Raw genomic sequence first — 19,950 nt, 5'->3', positions numbered from 1 at the left:
TTCTCTCCATCTTTTAATGCACAAAAATGATACAGAATGAAAAATAGCATTCCTGAGAACAGTAAGAGCCGGGGAGCCTAAAGCAGCTCCATGTGCTCTGCCTCGGTGATGTGATGAAGATGTGCATGTTACTGCAGGTACAAATTTAGGAGGAACAGGTTCCAGCACCAAATCCAATCCAGAGTCCCCAGAGGAAGGAGGTACGGTAGTCATACTTTGTGCTTAATATTCAGTTCTGCTCCAGTAGAACATGGTACCTAGGAGAACCCAAAACTAGAATAAAAGGGAAAAAACAAAAGTAAATTTAAAAAATTTTTAAGAAACATCTTCTACTCAAAAAAATGAGGTTAGGTTCATCCAGGCTTAGGTGACACAGCATTTTCTAAGTGTAGCCTTGCCCTAAGCATTATTACACAGCAGATGTGACACTGAGTCCCGTTCCAAAGCTTCACTTGAACTCAGTGTCACTCACAGGCAGCGTCCTTATTCCCCACTTTTCAACCCCAATTCTCATCTGAGGTTCCCCGACTTCTGAGGTTGAGCATCTCAGTTCTGTACTAAACTAAACCCCCTACTCCTACCCTGGAGAAGTTCTTTCCTCTTGCCATCAAGTCTCTTGTGCATTCCCGTTTCTAGTAGATACCATTTTGGGGTAACGTTTTTGGCTGCTGGTATCAAACTTCTCCTCCCAGGGGACAGCTGGTGTGGCACAGCTGCTCTTGAAGGATGCCACGGAACTCAGCATGTCTGACTCAGGCAAGGAGTTGGGATATCTGGGCTGAGTTTCACCTACATGGTGCTTACTTCCAGGGACTTAGCTTTCCTGAGCCTCAGTTCCTGAATCTGTAAAATAAATACACCATCTTCTTTACCTCCCTCAGAGATAGAAGAGTGAACAAGATAATGAAATAATAATGATGGGGTTGGGTCTAAGGTTTACTAGGGGACCTTGTATACATCAGGCACTGTTGCTTCCATACCCTCTGAAGAACCCAAGGCATGGAGATTAGGATCTCACCCGCATAGTAAACAAGAGCTAGGTTCCAATCCAGGCAGTCAGCCTCAGAGTTTACTTCATTAACCACCACAGGAAAGCAGCAGGGAACTGGACATGCCTAGGGCAGCTTCGTAAGTACTGTTCCTTGTAAGATGAGAGACTGGCAGCTACCTACAGAGCTACCCTTGTGGGAATTTAATATTAAAATAATTTGACATAATATCTTGACCATGAAGGAATCTCAGTACCTTTAGTTTCCTTTGCTTCTATCTTTTGAATTTTAAGAGAGGCTTATAATATCTAGAATCCCTGGAAATATCAAGGGATATAATCATTCTGGAGTACTGTACTAAGATACTCAAAAGTCTTTACATGTTTTTCTATCGTTCCCACAAATATAAACAGTAACTTCACAGTTACAGTCTTTCATTCAGCTGGGTGTGGTGGCACACACCTGTAGTCCCAGCACTTGAGAAGCTGAGGCAAGAGGATTGCCATGAGTTCAAGGCCAGGCTGAACTATATAGTGAGACCCTGTCTCAAAAAAAAACCCCTTTCATTCATTTATTCATTCATTAATTCAAAAATTATAGATCACCTACTTAATATCAATGAATATGATATTTCAATGTTGCATAAATCAATCAATCATCATTTGGAAGATCTGCATAGTACAGCGAGCCAACTCATGATATAGAATTATGCATGGATAAAAGATTTATGCAAAGTTCAAGACAAACCAATGTAATGTATCTTAATGTAGCAAAGTATGAAAAGTTCATTAACATACTTTTAGATTCCATTTTACAATTGATTGTAAGAAATGTGTGGATTTTGGTGTAGTATCAGAAGAATATTCATGATTATCTTTAGATAAGGTTATTAAAACATTCCTGATTTTTCAATTATATATCTTTGTGAAGGGTATATTTTCTTCCAACTTGGTCACATATTACAACAGATTGAAGGAGTAATCTGGCTGCCTTCTAGTAAGCCAGATTTTAATGGGATTTGAAACACTACCACTTTTCTCATTTTTTTTTGTTTTGTGAAATAGTTATTTCTCCCACCAAAAATATGTTTTTATGTTAATTTGTAATTGCATTATTTTAAAATGAATTAATAAATATTTAACCTTTTACTTTGTTAATTTCCAATGAGGGTAAATATCAATAGGTACAGGTCATATAAACAAAAGCTTTTTGGAATCCTTCATATATTTTGAGAGTGTCAAGGGGTTCTGACATCAAGAGTTTGGGACTGCTAAGCAAAGGCAATAGTTCTTGGTCCTGACAGCAAACTAGAATAATTTGGGAGAAGAAGAAAGCCTAGGGCCTACCTCAGCTCAACTGAGCAGAATCTCAGAGGTTGAGGTTCAAGTATATTTTTAAAAATAAAGCTCCTCCAGGAGATTTTAATGTGCAGCCAGGGCTGAGAAGCACAGCTCTGGTCTCTTGTTTTATGTGTGTCAGGTAAAGGGGCAGTCAGAAATGATGAGACTGCCAGAGCAGTTCTTCGGGAGGAACTAGGCAGATTTGTGTTAGGCAGGAGCCATCTATAGAGGTCTTTGAGATCTAGTGTCATGAGTTAATGAAATTGGGAGATCTGGAGCATCAGGCTGGAATTGAAGAAGTCCAAGCAAGGGAAAGATGCTGCCCAGCCCCTTGGAGGTCAGTGGGCTCCAGGCAGCCTGAAGAAAGATCAGGTACTGTATTAATTCCCCAGGGAACTAACTCCCCAGGCCTTAAGAGAACCCACTGTCATTGTTTAGGTGCCAGATTAGCATTCAGCTGCAAGATTTTGTGTCTAGATCTTATAGTGTGATTTCGATGACCATGGTAATTTTCAAGTCACCCCTTTTAGAAATAAAACATGTGCAGGGCAGTACTTACAGTCCAGCAGAGAATGGCAAATCCAAACCAGGCAACGCCCCAAGCATGGCGGTTCATTGGCCCAGATATCAGTTCATAGCAGCCCTACGTCACATCCACGATGGCGTGATAGGAACCAGAAAGAAAAGATGTAAGAAATGGGTGAGAGAACAGATCCCTACTTGAGTCAGTAACCTCCAGAGCCCAGTTTCACAACCAGCCTATTTACATATCCCCATGGCAAGGAAGCGTCTATGACTGTTTTGCTAAGGGAACATAAATAATACTGTTGAATAATTACCCACGTCCCACTTATCTTTGTATTTATTACTTAGTCTCACTGAAAAGTGTTAATATTATAGCATAACATATTTTCCATATTAAATATGTGGACAATATGCTCTTTAAAAATTTGAATTTTTCCTTTCCAAAAGGATTCATTGGTGATTGAAAGCAGAGTTATTTTTAAAATTTGTTTTTAAGTAAAAACGCTTCCGGTGCATGAAAATCAAAGGTCTTCTGTTGGCATTTAAAGATAACTATTAACAAAACCCCTACATCATGTCCCCTAATTTCTCATTTCACATCATATTTCAACATATCTGTATTGGATTCTAGTGAGAACTTGAAAAGCCATGGTGTTTATGCAAAAGAGTGATTAGATTTTATTTATTCATTCACACATGACATAACCCAGTAGGTATTTATAGGTAGCATACTCTGACCTAGTCACTAAGCAGAGTCCTGGAGTGATATGTGTGTAAGGCTATGTGCTTGCCATGCAAGCAACCACCACTGGACCCCTGGAATCACAGGGAATAGAATGCTTAGGAAGTGCAACAACCAGGCCTGATTCCACGAACCATGAAATCCAGAGGCAAATCCTCTAGCAGATGTCCTAGGTTGACCATGAAGTATAAGCTCTACCCAGTGGGTACTTGAGGTTCTGACCTTTATGACTCTGTCTTTGTCCCTTGTTTATCTATGTACATGCTCCGTCTTTGCTGTTCCTTGATTTGTCCCTATTTACTCTTTTCCTACACAGAATTTCCATTCACCTAGATTCCAAAATTAAAAACTTCAGAATTATCCTTAACTGTTTATCCCTTATCCAACATCTAACACTTAAGGAAATCCTTTTTGGTCTACTTTAAAGACACAAACTCTTCTTATCACTCCCCAGTACTACCTTGGCCCACTAGGACCTCACTGCAGAATTACTGCAATAGCCTCCTGGTTTCCCACAAGCCTGAATCCACTCACAAACTCTAAATCCATCCTTGTCTTTTAGCCATCCTTCATTCACTCTTGTCTTTTCAGGCTGATCTCCTCTGATGCTCCTCCAAGAGCCAAGAATTTCTCTCTCCAGGGCCTTTGTACTCGCTGCTTCCTTTGTTGAGACACTCCCCCACCCCCACCCCCATTTTCTGGTGTCTCATGTCCTCACTCAATTCAGAACTTTGTAAATATCATCTCAGTGAAGACTTTACTAACAATGTAGAGACAATCTTTTTCCCTATCATAGTCTTCATACTTTACCCTGTTTTACTTATACTCATAGCATCCATTGCTACCTGGAATTACCATGTAATTTTTGGTAATATGTTTATTATCTGTCTCCCATATAGCAAATTTCATTAGGGGAGATTTCATCTTGTTCATTGTTGAATCTATAGAACCTAAAGTAATATCCTGGCACAAGTAAATACCCAATACATATTTACAGAATGAATGGAATGTGATATTAGGTAATGATTACAACAGAATCATCTGTAACACACTTGATGGTTCACAAACCATTTCTATTCTCCTGAAAATCCTGAGAAATGATCATTCATCTATCTATCTATCTATCTATCTATCTATCTATCTATCTATCTATCTATGCCCACTTATGCCTGATGCCAGGTCATTTCGCTGTGACAGACAGAAATAAGTCTTTTACAGCTAAATGGAGCTCACAGATAAAAGCCCATTTTTCATCCTTTCTTATTAGTGAATTTTCATGAAACTAATAATCATTTTAGTGGTACTTTACTTCCTTAGGACCATTATAATATTCTTGAGGTGTAGTGATCAGAATATGTACATAGCATTTCTGAGGTAAGTGGACCATGACATAATATACATCTCCTGCTAAGTAAAATTCTGGTTGACTTCTACCATTACCACACTTCTGATAACGTCACTAATTTTGTTAGTGTTCATGGCTATAGCAGCACATTTGTGGATTGTAGATCTTGAAAAGCTGTACTATGGATGTAAAAAAGAGCCGTTCACTTCTTCATTCATCCACCCACCAAATATTTATTGAGTGCTTGCTTTGTGCTAGGCATTATGCTAAGCACTAAAGACACAGAATTGAGTAATACATAGTCCTTAAGGAGGCTCATAGGAAAAATAACTTGTGAACCAATATAGTTCCGCATGGTGAATATGACAGCAGATGAATAGCAGGAGTTGGTGTGGCATAGTTTGTGGAAAAGCATTGCTGGGCAGAATTAGCTGGACCTGTAAATTGGAAGTGGGAGGACTGGGTTTGGGAGAGTCAGAAAGGGTACAAGACTGTGATGGGGGTGAAGAATGAGTGAGAATGAGGACAGGAATGACAGGGAGTCGGGGACAGAGGCAGGGATTCCAGAGCTCAGGATGCTGGTGGCAGAGTGCAGCTTAGTCACAATGTTTCATGCACGTAGCATAGCTGGCTGGGGGTGGCAGTGGAGCTGGTAAAGACAGGAGGCCAAAGAGCCAACAGGGAAGGCATTCAAAAGGCTGGCAAAGTCAGTGTGGTGGTCCCATGGCAGTGAGAGGAGGAGGATTTGAATCTTTCCTTCAAATTTCATCTCGTTGAACTCGAGAAAAGTTGGCAGTGCTAGGTTTTTCTCCTCATAACTAGAATGTTACATGTACTAGGAAAAATAGTATTTTTGTGAAATGAACTGCCTGAAGGTAGGTGCCATTTTGTCTTTTTATATGAGTACATGTTTGCAGTACTCAATGTTTACATTCCTTGTGTGGAGTTGGTATGTGTCCGTAGCACATCTTAACTCCTTTTCATCTCTGTTGCCTCCTCTCCCTCCCTCCCCCCCATCTCTTTTTCCCCCCTCCATCTCTTGATTCCCTTTCCATCTGAGAAAGATCTCTATCCCTACCTCCTATTTCTTTTATTTTGTTCTTTATTTATATTTTGTGTTTCTCATATAAGAAAAACCATGGAGTATTTAAGCTTGTGTGTCTGATTCATTTCACTTAACATTAAAGTCTCGAGGTGTACCCATTTTCCTACAAATGACTTAAATTTATCCCTCTTTCTGTCAGAGTAGTACTCCATTGTGTGTAAATACCACATTTTCTTTATCCATTCATCTATCAACAGACATGTAGGCTACTTTTTGTCTCTTTCAGAGAGGTGATATGGTTTGTACACAATTATAGCCCAATAAGACTCTTTTGCACACCCCATTTCTGATGTTGAAATAGAGAGCATTTTGTCAGTCACAGGAGTGGTAGTTATAGTTCATACTGGGATTGTGAGCAATGAATTTATTTTTATAGAAGTCTGAGCATAACTGATTCAAACAGTACCAGGATGTGTTGTTGTGAAGCTAAATGAGAGTTGCTTCTCATTTCTCCTCTCTGGGTTCTCCTTTGCTTCTCTTTTCTGGGTTACCACGTGCATCCTAGTCCAGGACCCTGCCAGGCGCAGCACGATGTTCTGCAGTGCAGTACAGTGCAGTGCGGCGCCTGTCACGTGGAGTGTACAGTCCATGTTATTCACTCCAGTTAATCAGTAGGGAGGCACATAGCTGCGCATGCTCACAGAGTTCACTCTTCAGGCTGGACAGGGTGTTTTAGCGTGCAGAGTCCCAGAAGATGACGGCAGAGGCGTGGGAGCTCTCACCTGGGATTTGGGGGACTCTTACCAAGTCCTTACTGGCTTGGAGCCTGCTTTGGAGCCAGACTGCTTGGGTTTAAATCCTGACCACAATTTACCAGTTATGTGACTTTGGACAAGGTATATGGATCACCACCTCACATCTCAGTTCCTCATCTGTAAAATAGGGCTCACACAGGTACCCATTTTTGAGCGTGAAAGGTGTCAGTATAGTTATGGCTCTTGGAACAGTGTCTGGTGTTGGGTAAGAACTTAAATATTTCATGGTGATTGTCACATTATTTTCATCAGCCTGGAATCACTTGTTCAGAGTCTGTCTGTATGTAAACCATCTTTTAAAACATTATTTATTTATTCATGTATTTATTCACAGCCTTGTTTTATTTTTTGTCCTTGTTTTTAAGGGATAATTTTATTTTTATTTATTTTTTAGTTTCTTTTTTATTAGTATGGGTCTGTGACATGTAATAATTACCTTCATCTCAGGGAACTGGTACATGTATGTACTGCACCTCCATCAGTTTTACTGCCCCTTCCCCTTCCTGTCCTCTGTCTCCCCTCAGTCCCAGATCCCCATAGGCTTTGGACACTTTACAAACCATCTTTGACCCACATCACCAACCTAATATTTTATTAGGACTGTCCTGTATTACTACTGAAAAAGAAATGCTGATAAACAATTACTACCTTTATCCTAACCAATTGCCATAGTTTGCAAAGATAAAAAAAGTTATGTAAATAAAATAATCTAAAATACAATATAAATATATAAATATAATATAAATAATATAAAATATAATAATATAAACTAAATATAAAATATTTAATGTAAATATTCCTTGGAATGCCAATTCTAGGTAAACTAAATATAAAATATTGTAACTAATATATAACCAATATATCTAAACTAAATATAAACTAATATATAAACTAAACCTAAATGAACTAAACTATCTAAACTAAACTAACGTATAACTAATATATCTAAACTAGATATAAAATATTTAATGTCAATATTCCTTGGAATGCCAATTCTAGGTATTATACAAAGTATCTTAATTTAAACAGAGTTGGACTTTGGTATATTGTGTTCTGCTGATTTTATTACAATGTAAATTTGCCCATATCAGCTGTAGCTTAGCAGTCACAGTTTACTAACAAAGAAAATAATTAACACAGATTTAGGAAAAAAGATGCAGTACTGAAAACTTATGACCTACAGTTACTGTTATTTTCCTGATAAAGAGTAGAAGAACCCTCTGGCAGGTCTTGGGAGAGGAGGGGGCTCACCTGATTGTAGTAATAACCGGGCACTCCCAGCTTACAAGCCTCCAGGTTCAATGGTTCTTTAAGATTGTTCATAACACAGCACTGCCGAGGCCAGGGGTAGTCCGCATCATTGTTCTCAGTCCGGAAGGCAGACGTGTATTTCTGCCAGTCAGATGGACCATTTACACCACAGCAGTGGTCCTGTCAGTGGATAAGAGATACAAAATTCTCTTTCATGGTTCTTTCTAGAGCCATCAATGTAGCAACTCAGATTTTATAAAGAAAGAAGATCTGGAAAGTTACCAGGTCTGATGTTTACTAAAAAATTCCCCAAACTAGAGCTGAAGATATTGATAACTTATATTTTAGAGTTTGCAAATATTTTTAATTTGTTGCTTTATTAGCCATTAATGAATTTTTTGTAGCTTCGGACATGCTACTTATATTCTCTAAACCTCATTTTCCTTAAAGTGGGGGTAAATATAGTTCCTACTTCACAGAGTTTTTGTAATGATCAAGTAAAATAATATGCTTAATGTGTTGGGTACTATATTAGTCAGCTTTCCCATCACTGGAAAAAAATCCTGACACTACAATTTAAAGGAGAAGAGATTTATTTTGGCTCATGGTTTTCAGAGGATCCAGTCCATGGGTGGTTGCCTCCAAGGCAGAAGGGCATGGCAAAGGAAAGCTGTGGACCCCATGATACCCAGGAAGCAGAGAGAGGAAGAAGAAAGGGGCTGGGATACAAGTATTCCTGAGGTGCCACAGTGACCACCTCCAACAGCATATTCAGGTATGAATTCATCAATGGACTAGTGAGGACAGCACCCCTGTAATCCAATTGTCTTGCAAAAGCCCCACCTCTGAACATGTAAGACTTTGTGTGGGGGGATATTTAAGATTTAAACTAGAACAGATACAATGCCTAGTTCATAGTAAACCCTTGATAAATGTTAATTATTATTACTGCTAGGCTTTTTTTTGCAATACTGGAAATTGAACATAACCTTTTTTATTTTGAGACAGGTTCTTGCTAAGTCACTAAGTTACCCAGGCTAGGCTCAAACTTGTTGCCTACATGTTCAGCCTTCCAGAGTGCTGGGATTACAGGCTTGCCTCCCCATACCCAGCTTAACACTAATATCTTGATACAATAATAAGAGAGAGGTATACTTATTGTAATATTATATATGAGGAAATTTAAAAGCAGAACAAACATTTTAGTGGTGACAAAATTATGAGTATTTCTTGTTTTACTTTTCTATATTTTAAACATTTTTCTAGAGTAATTGCATGTTGTTTTTATATTGTGAGAAAACAAACTGGAAAAAATGGAAAAACCTGGTGGCACTTAATTGTGCCTATACATGGAAAAGGAAAACCAGTTGTCACATAACCGAGATCCTTACACTCTGGGTAGGACCAAAGATAGAAGATAAAACAATTCATTCTTATCACAAATTCTGCTCAAATGTTTCAAGAGAAGAAGTTAAAACTACAGGTGTATCTCAACTTTCAGAATGAATGTATCCAAGCAAACTTAATGATTAAAAACCATCTTTAAATGATGCCCCCTTTTGCCATTGGATTGTAGGAAATATCTAATTAGGAGAATAAACCTTCCTTTCCTCTCTCCCTCCTTCTCTCCCTTCTCCCTCCCTCCCTCCCTCCTTCCTTCCTTCCTTCCTTCCTTCCTTCCTTCCTTCCTTTTATCCTTGTGCTAGGGATTGAACCCAAGGCCTCAGCTATGCTAGGCAAGTATTTTTTCATTGAGCTATATCACCAACCCTCATTCTGTGTTTTGACTAGTACATTGTGGGAGAAAATGGTTATGTTTGAGCTAGGGTTATTTCAGACTAGTATTTACATGAGTTGAGAGAACAGGTCCAGAATTGAGCTTTGTAGCAATCCAACATTCAGAGTTTGAAAAAGGGCATAAAACCCAGCAAAGGCAGAAGGAATGGATGGTATGATAAATGCTGATCAGATAGGAAATAAGATGAGGATAGGAACTTGATGGTTGTGTTTGGCAGGATGGAGGTAAATGGTACCTGTGTTAAGGATCACTTCAGTGTAGTGCTGGGGTCAGAAGCTGGTTGCAGTTGGATGGAAGCAGATGAGAGGTATGCACATGGAAACAGCAAGTGTAGGGTATCTCTCTTGAGATTTGTCATGAAATAGAGCAGTAGAACAAAATAGTAGGTGAGTGTTAGAAAGAGTTTTTTGAAAAGGTGTAGAATTTAAGCCATTGTTGTATGCTGATGGGAAGGAGCAATGAATAAGGTAGATCACAGCAGGGAAGATTGTTGGAGCAAAGGAGAGAGAATGCAGAGTGAAAGCTAAGAATTTGTAAAAAGGACAGTACGTTTTATAACAAGAGAAAAGGCAAAGTACAAGAGTGTAGATAGTGTAGTCCAAGGGAGGAAAGACAACAGTGTGGCAGCCATCTGGAGCCAAAGGGCACATAGCGACTTTCCTCATGCCATGGGAAGAAAATAACAGAGTGAGACAGTCAGTGCCACTAAGAGATAGCCAATCTTCTAGTAAGGCCGAGTAAAGAGTCCAGACTATAGAGGTATTTGCTGACGACAGGCTCAGAAGTTGGTGTGGGGCCAGGGAATGGGAGCAGGGGCCAGTTGGGTCATATCAGGGATTACTAAGATACCAGTTTATACACTCAGGGCCACATGGGGCTAATGTTCAGCAAGACTTAGATGTCTGATGGCATTTGAGGTAATGATTGCCAGTTAGAAAAAGTTAGGTGAGTAAATCAAGTCATATTTTCCATGGCTTAGCAGAACTAGCTCATAAGAGATGTGAAAAGGCCCCCAAAAGTTAGGACAGGCAGTGATTGCTATTTGAGTTCACTGTAAGGGTAGAGAAGCCATTGTTCATTTAATATAAGTAAAACTTGAGTTGTAAGAGGTTGAACGTATGTTTAATCTAAATTTCTTGACCATGCCATTATTGCTATAAAGGTAAGCCAATTAACATCATTGCTTGAAATAAAATGAAGATTTAAGGGTCCCACTGAGACATGTCTATAACATCCAGCAGTACCCCTCAGTAGATAGGAGGTATAGACAATCTTGTCTATAGCAAGTCTCTGAAGAAAATCCCCTTGGAGGCATTGGCTTCCCTCCCAACCACATCCTCTGGTTTCCAGTTTCCATGTGACATGGCCTCTCCCCAGGACCCCAGGTCTTACCTGCAGCATGAGCCTGTCCCAGGTTTTGGTGACACCATTGTTTTTCCATTGATCATCATTGGTTGGAGGGCTGTTGTTTTGGTACCTCACCAGCATCTGCTTCAGGAAGAGGTTGGGTGTGAACTACAAGGGGGAGAGGCAAAACAGGAGGGAGATTTAGCACATTAACACCCAGAAAGAGAAAATATTTTTTCTTGTTGTATTGCTAAGGACACTAACATTCTCTTAGAACAAAATAATACTCAGAGGTATCAAGTACCACTTGACTAAGGCTGCTTTTCAGGTTGGCCAAAGTCCCCATGTTGGGAACTGATCCCAATCTTAAAAGAAATCACTTCAAGGTGAAGACATTGTGGGGTGGCTTAGGCTAAGCCACTAATGGCAAACATTTTAGAGCTTTCAATGTTACAAACAGCCCACTGCAGTATGCATGGCATAAGTTCACCACTGCTGAGCAAGGGAGGTGGCAAAAGGAAGAAAAAAAGGTGCTGAACTGTTGGTGAGTCTGGGATGAGAAGAAATGTGGACCAATCCACTGGAAGGCCAGTACCATGCAGAGTGTTGATGAGCATCAGGGTCACCAGCGTGGCCCTGGAGTCAGGCTGTCTGCATTGAGACTTCTCACTCCTTCAGTTGCCAGCTGTGTATCTTTGGGTAAGTTACTTTAAATTTCTATGTCTCATGTTTTCATTTATAAAATGACAAGTGATACTACCTACTTCTTAAGTTTATGAGTATTAAATAGAATTATATAAGTATTATTAATGTGCATATTAACATGCATGGGATATAGTAAGGGCTTGGTACCCATCAGCTATTATATTATTATGATAATGGTGATGATTCCTGTTATAATTTTTGCTTTGTGTGTTTTGAGCATACTCACAAAGTCTCGTTGTGTTGCTGCTGTGATACAAGATGCCACTTCAAAGCCATATACTATAAACATCAGAATGAAATACTGGGAAAGTAACAAATGAGAAAAAAGCATTACATTTACCCCCAAAGAAAGATTTCCCCAAATAATTGCTATGATTTTTCAGCACTTTTATCTAACTACAACCATCCAGCCATTCATGTAATTACTCCACAAACCATCTTTGATCAGCTGCTCGGAATGCAGGCTTGGAGCTAGGCAGCTTAATTCTCTGCCTTTCTTCAGAGTACAAATGGCTATTGACTACACAGCTATCTCATCTGGTATCCTGAATTTCCGTTTTAACTGTGAAAACAGATACAAGAGAATGAACCAATGTGTGTGTGTGTGTGTGTGTGTGTGCACATGCGCACATGTGAGCACGCTTAGGGCATGCCAGAGAATCTTAGTGTATTACCTGAGATGTAGAGCCTTATAAGTCCCCTCTAGTTGAGAGACATTTTCCTTATCATTTGATGAGTATTTAGGATCATGGGAGTCAGAGAAAGATGAAGCAGAACCTGTTTAACACCGAGTGTCCCTCACTCAGTCTCACCAGAGAGGAGCCTGCAGCCTTGGGCATGCAGCAACTTACTGGCATCCTCCTCTCACAGCCTCTCTAGTGACATGGGCTCAGGGGGATGAGAAGGACTCATGGTGTGCAGGGGTGGTATAGATGTTGTGTGTACATGTAGTGCCTCCACACCACAGGTGCCCTTGTTTCTAGCTGGAAAATATCTGAACAGCAAATGGTCTGTGAATCTGGGTGGGGACTATTGGCAAGAGCTCTCTCTGCCTTTCTCAGCTTTGCACACGTGCTTTTGGTCCCATATTATAGACAGCTAAGTTAGGTAAAAATATTGTAGGCAGTCAGGTAGGCCTGGGCTCTTGACAGCATCAGCACAAAAGATGAAAACACGTTACAACCATGGCCAGAGATGCATCTGTTGGCAACCAGGCCTCAAGATAAAGACGAAATAACTAGACCTGCCTACTTCCCCAAAGGATAAGGTAGGCGGTAATACCTGGCCTAATGAAGTCTAGATAGACATCAGGCACTTCAGTCGGTGACCAAGACCTCTGGACCTATCATTTCCTAGGAAAAGTCTTTGTTCTTTCCACACACACTTGTTATGTGACTTGTTCCCCCATTGGATCACTATTACCTAAGCGACTATACTTGTAACCTTTTTGGCCAATCATAGTTTTAACCTACATTATACACACTTGGTTTTTGCTCTATGAAACTTCCCCTGAAAAGTGGGGTCCTGGCTACCCTTTCAGCACCTGTCCTGCCTCTCAGCTATCCTCTCGAGAAACTTTTCCTACTCTTAATCTCCACTGTTCTTAGAATTCATTCTTCGATTTTAGAGAACACGAAGTCAGCGTATTAGACATCTAACAGGATGGGAGTTATAATATTTCCCTTATATCATATTTAGAGGTTCTGATATCATTTCCTATATCACTCGTGTCCTTCTAGGGAAGGGGAACTGTGGTCAGAACCAGTGAGGGAGAACAAGAGACACTGTCCTCCCTCTTTGGGCACGGGAAGCTCTCCGAGCGGACCCGCTTCTGCCCTCACTACCTGGCCAGAACAAAGCTCTGGCTGTAGGCTCAGGAGACCTTCAGAGACCATGTAACATTTTTTTCCTACATTGGCTGCTGCGTTGCTCCTTACCAAGAGCTTTGCTGGCTTCTCTTACAGAGCCTCGGAATCATTAGTGGTGCTAGGAAGTCAGTGAGGCACAGAGTACAAGTGTTTCTCCTTCAGCTGCCAGGAGAGGACGCTGCTCCTACTCATCCCCTGTCTAGCTCAGTTCTCCAGGCTGTGTCAGGCACACACAGGGTTGGCCCAAAGCACTGCTGGGATGCAGGGAAGGGTGTCTGTAAGGACATCTGCCTCTCATCTCTCTGTTTCACCACCTTCCCAAAGTGGGTACATTTGCCCTAGAACTAATTCACATAAGGAAACAGACAACACAAATGTTCTGCATTCCCTGGGTTCAAAGACAGTGGTTAGATCAAAGGCAAAGTAAACCAATAAGCCCTTTAAGTTGCTGGACTTGTTCTGTAAAAGTGGTTCTCAGGTCCTGCAGCATTTAGGTAGGAGAGTTATTTCAGGGCTAGAGGGGTGTGTGTTGTGTGTGTGTGTGTGTGTGTGTGTGTGTGTGTGTGTTCCATCACAATGTGAGAAATGCTGCTCTGGGGGACAGGGCGGGAAGTAGAGGGCTCGGCCCAATATAAAGGTTTCTCAGCACTGCTGGCTGCACGTTTGCTGCCATGTGCAAAAGTAGGGCCTGCTGTGGCTGGGCATCTGTGGCGTGAGGCCAGAGTTGGAGGCCACAGGCAGGTGAGGTGTGACAGGAAGGAGCACACACAGTGGTGTGTATTAAGCTTCCCCAGGGTTTCTGGAAAGCAGTGTGAATGACATGTGGAAGTGCAGGCCATTGTACAAAACCATCAGCCTCAAGATCAAATATCTTCCAAAGCACTAATGATTTCTTTGAAAAGTTCATGTCTAGTGTATTTTATATCCTAACATATCAATGTCTGTTTAATATTAAAATAATACTTTTCTTTTTTGGGGCAGGGTCTTACTATGTATTTCAGGCTGGCCTGAATGCACTGTGTAGCCCAGAGTGGTTTCAAATTTGTGGAAATCCTCCTCCTGCCTCAGCTTCCCGAGTGCTAAGACTATAGGTGTGCTCCACTAAGCCTAACTAAATTAATATCTTAAACTACTTATCATCAAGGAAAAAAATCCAATGAATAAATAAATTCTCCTTATGCCTTTTCTTTGGCCCATGTAATTGCTGGTCATACTTCTTGGGCACATGTAGACATCAGGTAGAGAAGCACAGATCTGGAAAATTCTCAACAGGGTCACCTGTCTCTCCTTTGGCTTCACTGTGTGAGAATCTTCTGGACCTGCAATAGTGGAGGACATCCCTGCCCGCATTTGACAATCTATCTTACTGCAGGAAGTCTCCTCCCTTCTTCCTTCTGAATCTGGATCATCTACCTCCCTAAAAGCTAAAACATTGCAATACATCAAAACTGGTTCAGGGAAGAAACAGCCACAGAGAGTTTTAAAGCCTTACCACTAGGAGAAGTTTCCTGCTGGACTTCATGGTCCCTATAATGGCTAGGACAGACAGGCAGAAGAGGCAGATGCCCACAAACATGCCGATCCAGGCTGCCCCATAGATGTCATCATTGTTGGTGGCTTCAAGTAGGGGATAGAGACTATGCTGGTCAGACACAAAGAAGATGCACTCTGCCATCAGGGCAATGCCACACATCTGGGAGTAAGTCAAGAACAGGCAGTGTCAGGCTGGTGGCCAGGAACACAGCAATGGGAAAGGAGATGGCAATAGGTAGATGAGAGAGATGGTCTCCCTCCCCAGCACAGGCTTCATGCATCTGACAAGCTCCTCATTCCCAGGAAGTCAGACAGGTATTTTCATCTTGTAACCTTCTTCCACATACTTTGTTCTTTGGAGACCTTCTACATGTCTCTCTATGTTGCAATGTGGGAAAAGACCTAGGCAATCTCAGACCATCCATAAATTTTGGTGGGGCATGAACCACTCAGATGGTGACTTCTCGAATGAGGTTCTCTCCCCCTCCCAACTCTACCCCTACTGTTTTTCACCCCCATTCCTGGATTATAATATTTGAAGTGGTTCTGGTCATTGTAATCAGTGAGAGCTGGAAACTTGGTAGTGATCACCTCAATGTCCATGAGTGAAAAATCTTGGCCCAGAAAGGGGATGATTTATCCAGAGCCATGCAGAGTTAGGCAGAGCTGGGGCAAAGGACAGCTCTCTTCATTCTCAAATAAGTGCTTTCTCCTCATTCCCATGCCAATTACAGCTTAGCTTCTGAGCCACCCTCACACCCTGGGACTGGCCTCAAATATGAGAATAAGAAGATGGAGACATCTGCCTCATCAACCTTAGTAACAGAGCCCTCAAATCAAACCAAGGTGAAATCAGAAAGAAGCACTAAAGTGTGTGTGTGTGGCAGGTGTGTTTGGACACTGACCATGGTGGACATGACTCCTTTTAGATTCTTATGTTTTAAGGTTGGAAGGAAATTTCTAATTTTGTCAACCATGGTCTTCTATATTACATAGTTATATATGATTATTTATATAGTTGAATCCTAGTGAGCATAGTACCACCAAATCTCTTAAAGTGAATAAGACGCACAGGGAACTAGTAGCTGTACTGTACTTGCCTTTATACTCTCACTTTTGATTAATCCAAAATTATGCTAATAGGAAGAGCAGAATTTTCTGAAAAAAATTTTATTACTTACACCAACAATCACATGTCCAAAAATCAGCAGGCCTTGAAAGCAGCGAAAAGTGGAATCATCTTTGGCCATCTTCATGTTTTTCCACAGGCTGAAGACACAGTTGAAAAGATTACATTTTAATAGGAACTACTGAAAAACACTGCTACAATTTCCCTAACACTACCAAATCATGCCACTGTATATTGTCTTTTTGTGTCCCAAAGCACCCAAATCAAGGTCATAATCTTTTAGTAGTGGAGGGAGTTTGATTATTGAGCTTAGTAATCGCAGTAGCTTTATAAAGAAGAAAAAGAAAATAAAGCCTTCCTTTAAGGCATGGTACATATTAGAATGCATACATCTGAGATGTGAACTGAGCCCAGCAAGGTCAACAAGAGCATAAAGAATAAAGCTGAGGTGCCCATGGATGGACATGACTGCTGCTTGCAAAGGTCGCGGATATAGCCTCTGGCCAGGGCAAACTGAAAACCGGAGGTTAAGCTTACAGAGTTAGTGATTGGTTGCCACAAACTGGGCTTTGGTTAAAAACCATTATTTTCTGACTTTTTAAAATTTAAAAATATTTGGCAAATAACAGCTCCTTGTCATATGAGAGGGGCAGTAGGGAAAAAGGCTGACACTTAGGTCCTTCTATGTGCTACTCTACCTGGAACTTCACATGCACACGTCAAATTCTTAGGTCCCAACTAGGTAGAAAAAGAAAGAGGGAGAGCATCCATTTTACCGATCAGGAAACTAAAGCTTAAACTGAGTTGGTAAACTCATTTTTCTGGGGTCACAGAAGAAGCACCGGCAGAGTTGGGCTACCACCCTTAGTCCGTGCGACTCTGGGCTCCAGGCACTGCCCTGCAGCTCACATGGGCTCCCAGGATCTATTTACAAGATGTAGTGCCAGATGCAGCTGCACCTGGTCCTCTCACCTCCCTAAGGTGTCCCTAAAGTGAACACAAAGGACAAGTGTTTGGGTCATTTTGGCCTTTGCACTTGAAATCCCATGAGAAAAGCTGTCCATAGCACAACTTTTTTTTTTTTTTTTTGTACTGGGGATCAAACTCAGGACCTTGCACTTGCGAGGTAGGCACCAGAACCACTGAGCTAAATCGCCAGCCCCACCACAACATTTTATTAATTAGCTAATCAATTCATGCCTCTTGCTTTAAATCAAAAGCTATTAAATGATATAATTTGCATTTTGAGTGGTACAAAGACACTGAAGGGAGATTGTTGTAGTCTAGGATTTTGTGCTTTAGTAAAGAAGCTAAGTTATGTTCCCAAGTAGTTGTAATACATGCAGTGAGAATCAAAATACACAGGCATTCTGAGGAGGGAGTTGCATGTAAACCTTGAAGGATGTGTATGATTCTGACCAGTACAGCAGAGCTGAGGATGTGTATGAGGAAAATGAGGTGGGAGACATTCCAGGGAAAGACAAAGGAAAGATTCTGGAGGAGAGGCTGGGGATTTAGCTCAGTGGTTCTGGCACCTGAGGAGCAAGCGCAAGGTCCCGAGTTCGAGCCTCACTACCAAAAAAAAAAAAAAAAGGGTTCTGGAGGAGAGATAGGAGATTGAGGTGCCTGAGAGACAGCAAATTAGCCAGGTTGGGTGGACTGTTAGTCTGTGGAGGAGCTGGGTGGCAGGCAAGTCTTTTATTTGATTCAGATCTTGCTAAATTTTAACTCCATAGTAGGACTATAATGTATGCATGAACTTTCCAAATGGTTTAGACATCTGTAAATAATTTCTCTTTCCTGTTACCATGAAAACTAGAGGAATTTAAAGAGCAATAACTTATGAGTGTTTTGGGCTTAGAATTTGGCACATAGTAGACACTCCATCAACGCTTGCTGATTGAATGGAAGAGTCAGGGCTGTTGTTATAATACCCCTGTGGGGAGTGCCTGCTTAGAAATGCCATTCATTTCTGTGCAGTGATTGTTGCACTTAGTGGAACCTCAATGCACAAACTCTCTCAAGGGAGAATCTTACTCGTGCAGCCAGACCCCTGCAAATTCATTATTGGTATGCACAGACATTGTCTCTGACCTGTTGGGTTACTCTCTAAACTGGACACACAAATTAACAGCATGTGAAAGATAGAAGTTCAGATAACAGCAATATAGAGAGTAAAAGGCAAATACTCTATCTGGAGAGGCCAAATTCAGCCCCATTTTGATGGGTATTGTACTCACAGTACTCCTATTTGTCATGTAGCAAACTATTTGTAGTGACTAGCTGAGCTAAAAGTACAGAAAGACAATTTCCTCTTTTCAAGGAATTTAAAGTGTGATTATAGCAACATGGATTTAAAGCAAAAATAACTATAATAGAATAAAGGGGAAAAGTAGGATGAGTATGGAGAAAAAGGAAAGGGTCAGGCAGACCACAAATGAGGGGATTTTTTTAGTCTGAAGAATTCCTGAGAAAGAGGTCTGGCTCCCAAGACTCAATTATGTCCCATAAAATATATACTGTGCCAAAGATGACTCTGCCACACAGAATTTCAAAAAGGGGGAAAGGGCAAATGAAAACTCCTTGGGAGAATCAGAATTAGGGAGGAAACATGTAGACAAGAACAGGAGAAAAGAAGAAAGGAGGCAAATAGGAGTCTGGGCGAGATGAAAGCAAGCTAACCAGAGAGATGGCAGGAAATGCCAGGAGGGAGCCCAGCTGAGGGTTGGCTTGTGGGAAGGAGGAGCACTGACAAGTAAGACATGCTGAACATGTTGGCTACTAAATATTCTTTTTTCTTTTTCACTTCTCTCCCCTTAGACCTTTGGCATCTGGGACACATAGTAATTTAGAAAGCCACTGTTGTCTTCCCAAACAACAAACGAGTGATGGGTGCTGCATTTTAATGTTTATGTAGGATGCTCTCAGCTCTATATTAGGCCCTTTATGTTCATCTTCTCAACAGACAGGAGAGATGGGCATTTTTAGCAAAATCTGTATTTTTTTCCTGTTACTTCTGTGACGAAATGCCACAAACTTAGTGGCTTAAAAACGTCACAAATGTATTAGCTTACGGATCTGGAGGGCAGAAGTGTGAAGCAAGTTTCCCTGGGCTGTCTCACAGTGCAGGCGGGGCTGGGTTCCTTCTAAAGGATCTAGGGGAAGAATCTCTTCTCTTCCAATTTTCAGATGAAGAAAATGAGGTTGGAGAGATTAGACTGCCCCAGGCAAAACTGCTGGAAGATGTAGAAGCTGAGATTCAAACCCAGGTCTGCCTGGCTTCAGGTATTTACTGCAGTCTGTAATATCCTGCCATACTGCTAATGCTTTCAGTAGAAAAATAAACATTTGGCTTGCTTTTTTTTTTTTTTGCTAACCTTGGAAAAAGAGAGAACAAATAAATATATTTTCCCTGCTTAGAAGACTCTGTGTTTGCAAAGGTCAGAAACACTGGGCCTTTCTTTACTCACTTCTCCAGGTTCTTGCCTCCTGGGCCTGTTGACACCACACCACATCCA

At 41.0% G+C, this 19,950-nt stretch overlaps 1 protein-coding gene across 2 annotated transcripts in view; it reads right to left on the bottom strand.

The window, feature by feature from the left end:
- Upk1b (uroplakin 1B) overlaps positions 1-19,950 on the bottom strand; it is a 28,804-nt gene continuing 8,854 nt past the window's right edge. For both annotated transcript variants that reach the window (XM_004835675.3, XM_004835676.4), the window contains exons 2-8: positions 16,485-16,572; positions 15,263-15,463; positions 12,129-12,203; positions 11,243-11,365; positions 8,053-8,232; positions 2,889-2,972; positions 1-273 (exon numbers count right to left, since the gene is read on the bottom strand). In XM_004835675.3, coding sequence (XP_004835732.1) covers positions 223-273; positions 2,889-2,972; positions 8,053-8,232; positions 11,243-11,365; positions 12,129-12,203; positions 15,263-15,463; positions 16,485-16,559 — 789 coding nt within the window. In that variant the 5' untranslated portion in view covers positions 16,560-16,572 and the 3' untranslated portion in view covers positions 1-222. The remainder of the gene's footprint in view (positions 274-2,888; positions 2,973-8,052; positions 8,233-11,242; positions 11,366-12,128; positions 12,204-15,262; positions 15,464-16,484; positions 16,573-19,950) is intronic.

This window comes from Heterocephalus glaber, unplaced genomic scaffold (assembly GCF_053883595.1).
Source record: "Heterocephalus glaber isolate CG9 unplaced genomic scaffold, H.glaber_assembly_v1.0 deba00000122, whole genome shotgun sequence".
NCBI lineage: Eukaryota > Metazoa > Chordata > Mammalia > Rodentia > Bathyergidae > Heterocephalus > Heterocephalus glaber.
The sequence above is the reverse complement of the archived record's forward strand: the minus strand, read 5'-3'. Positions and strand labels throughout refer to the sequence as shown.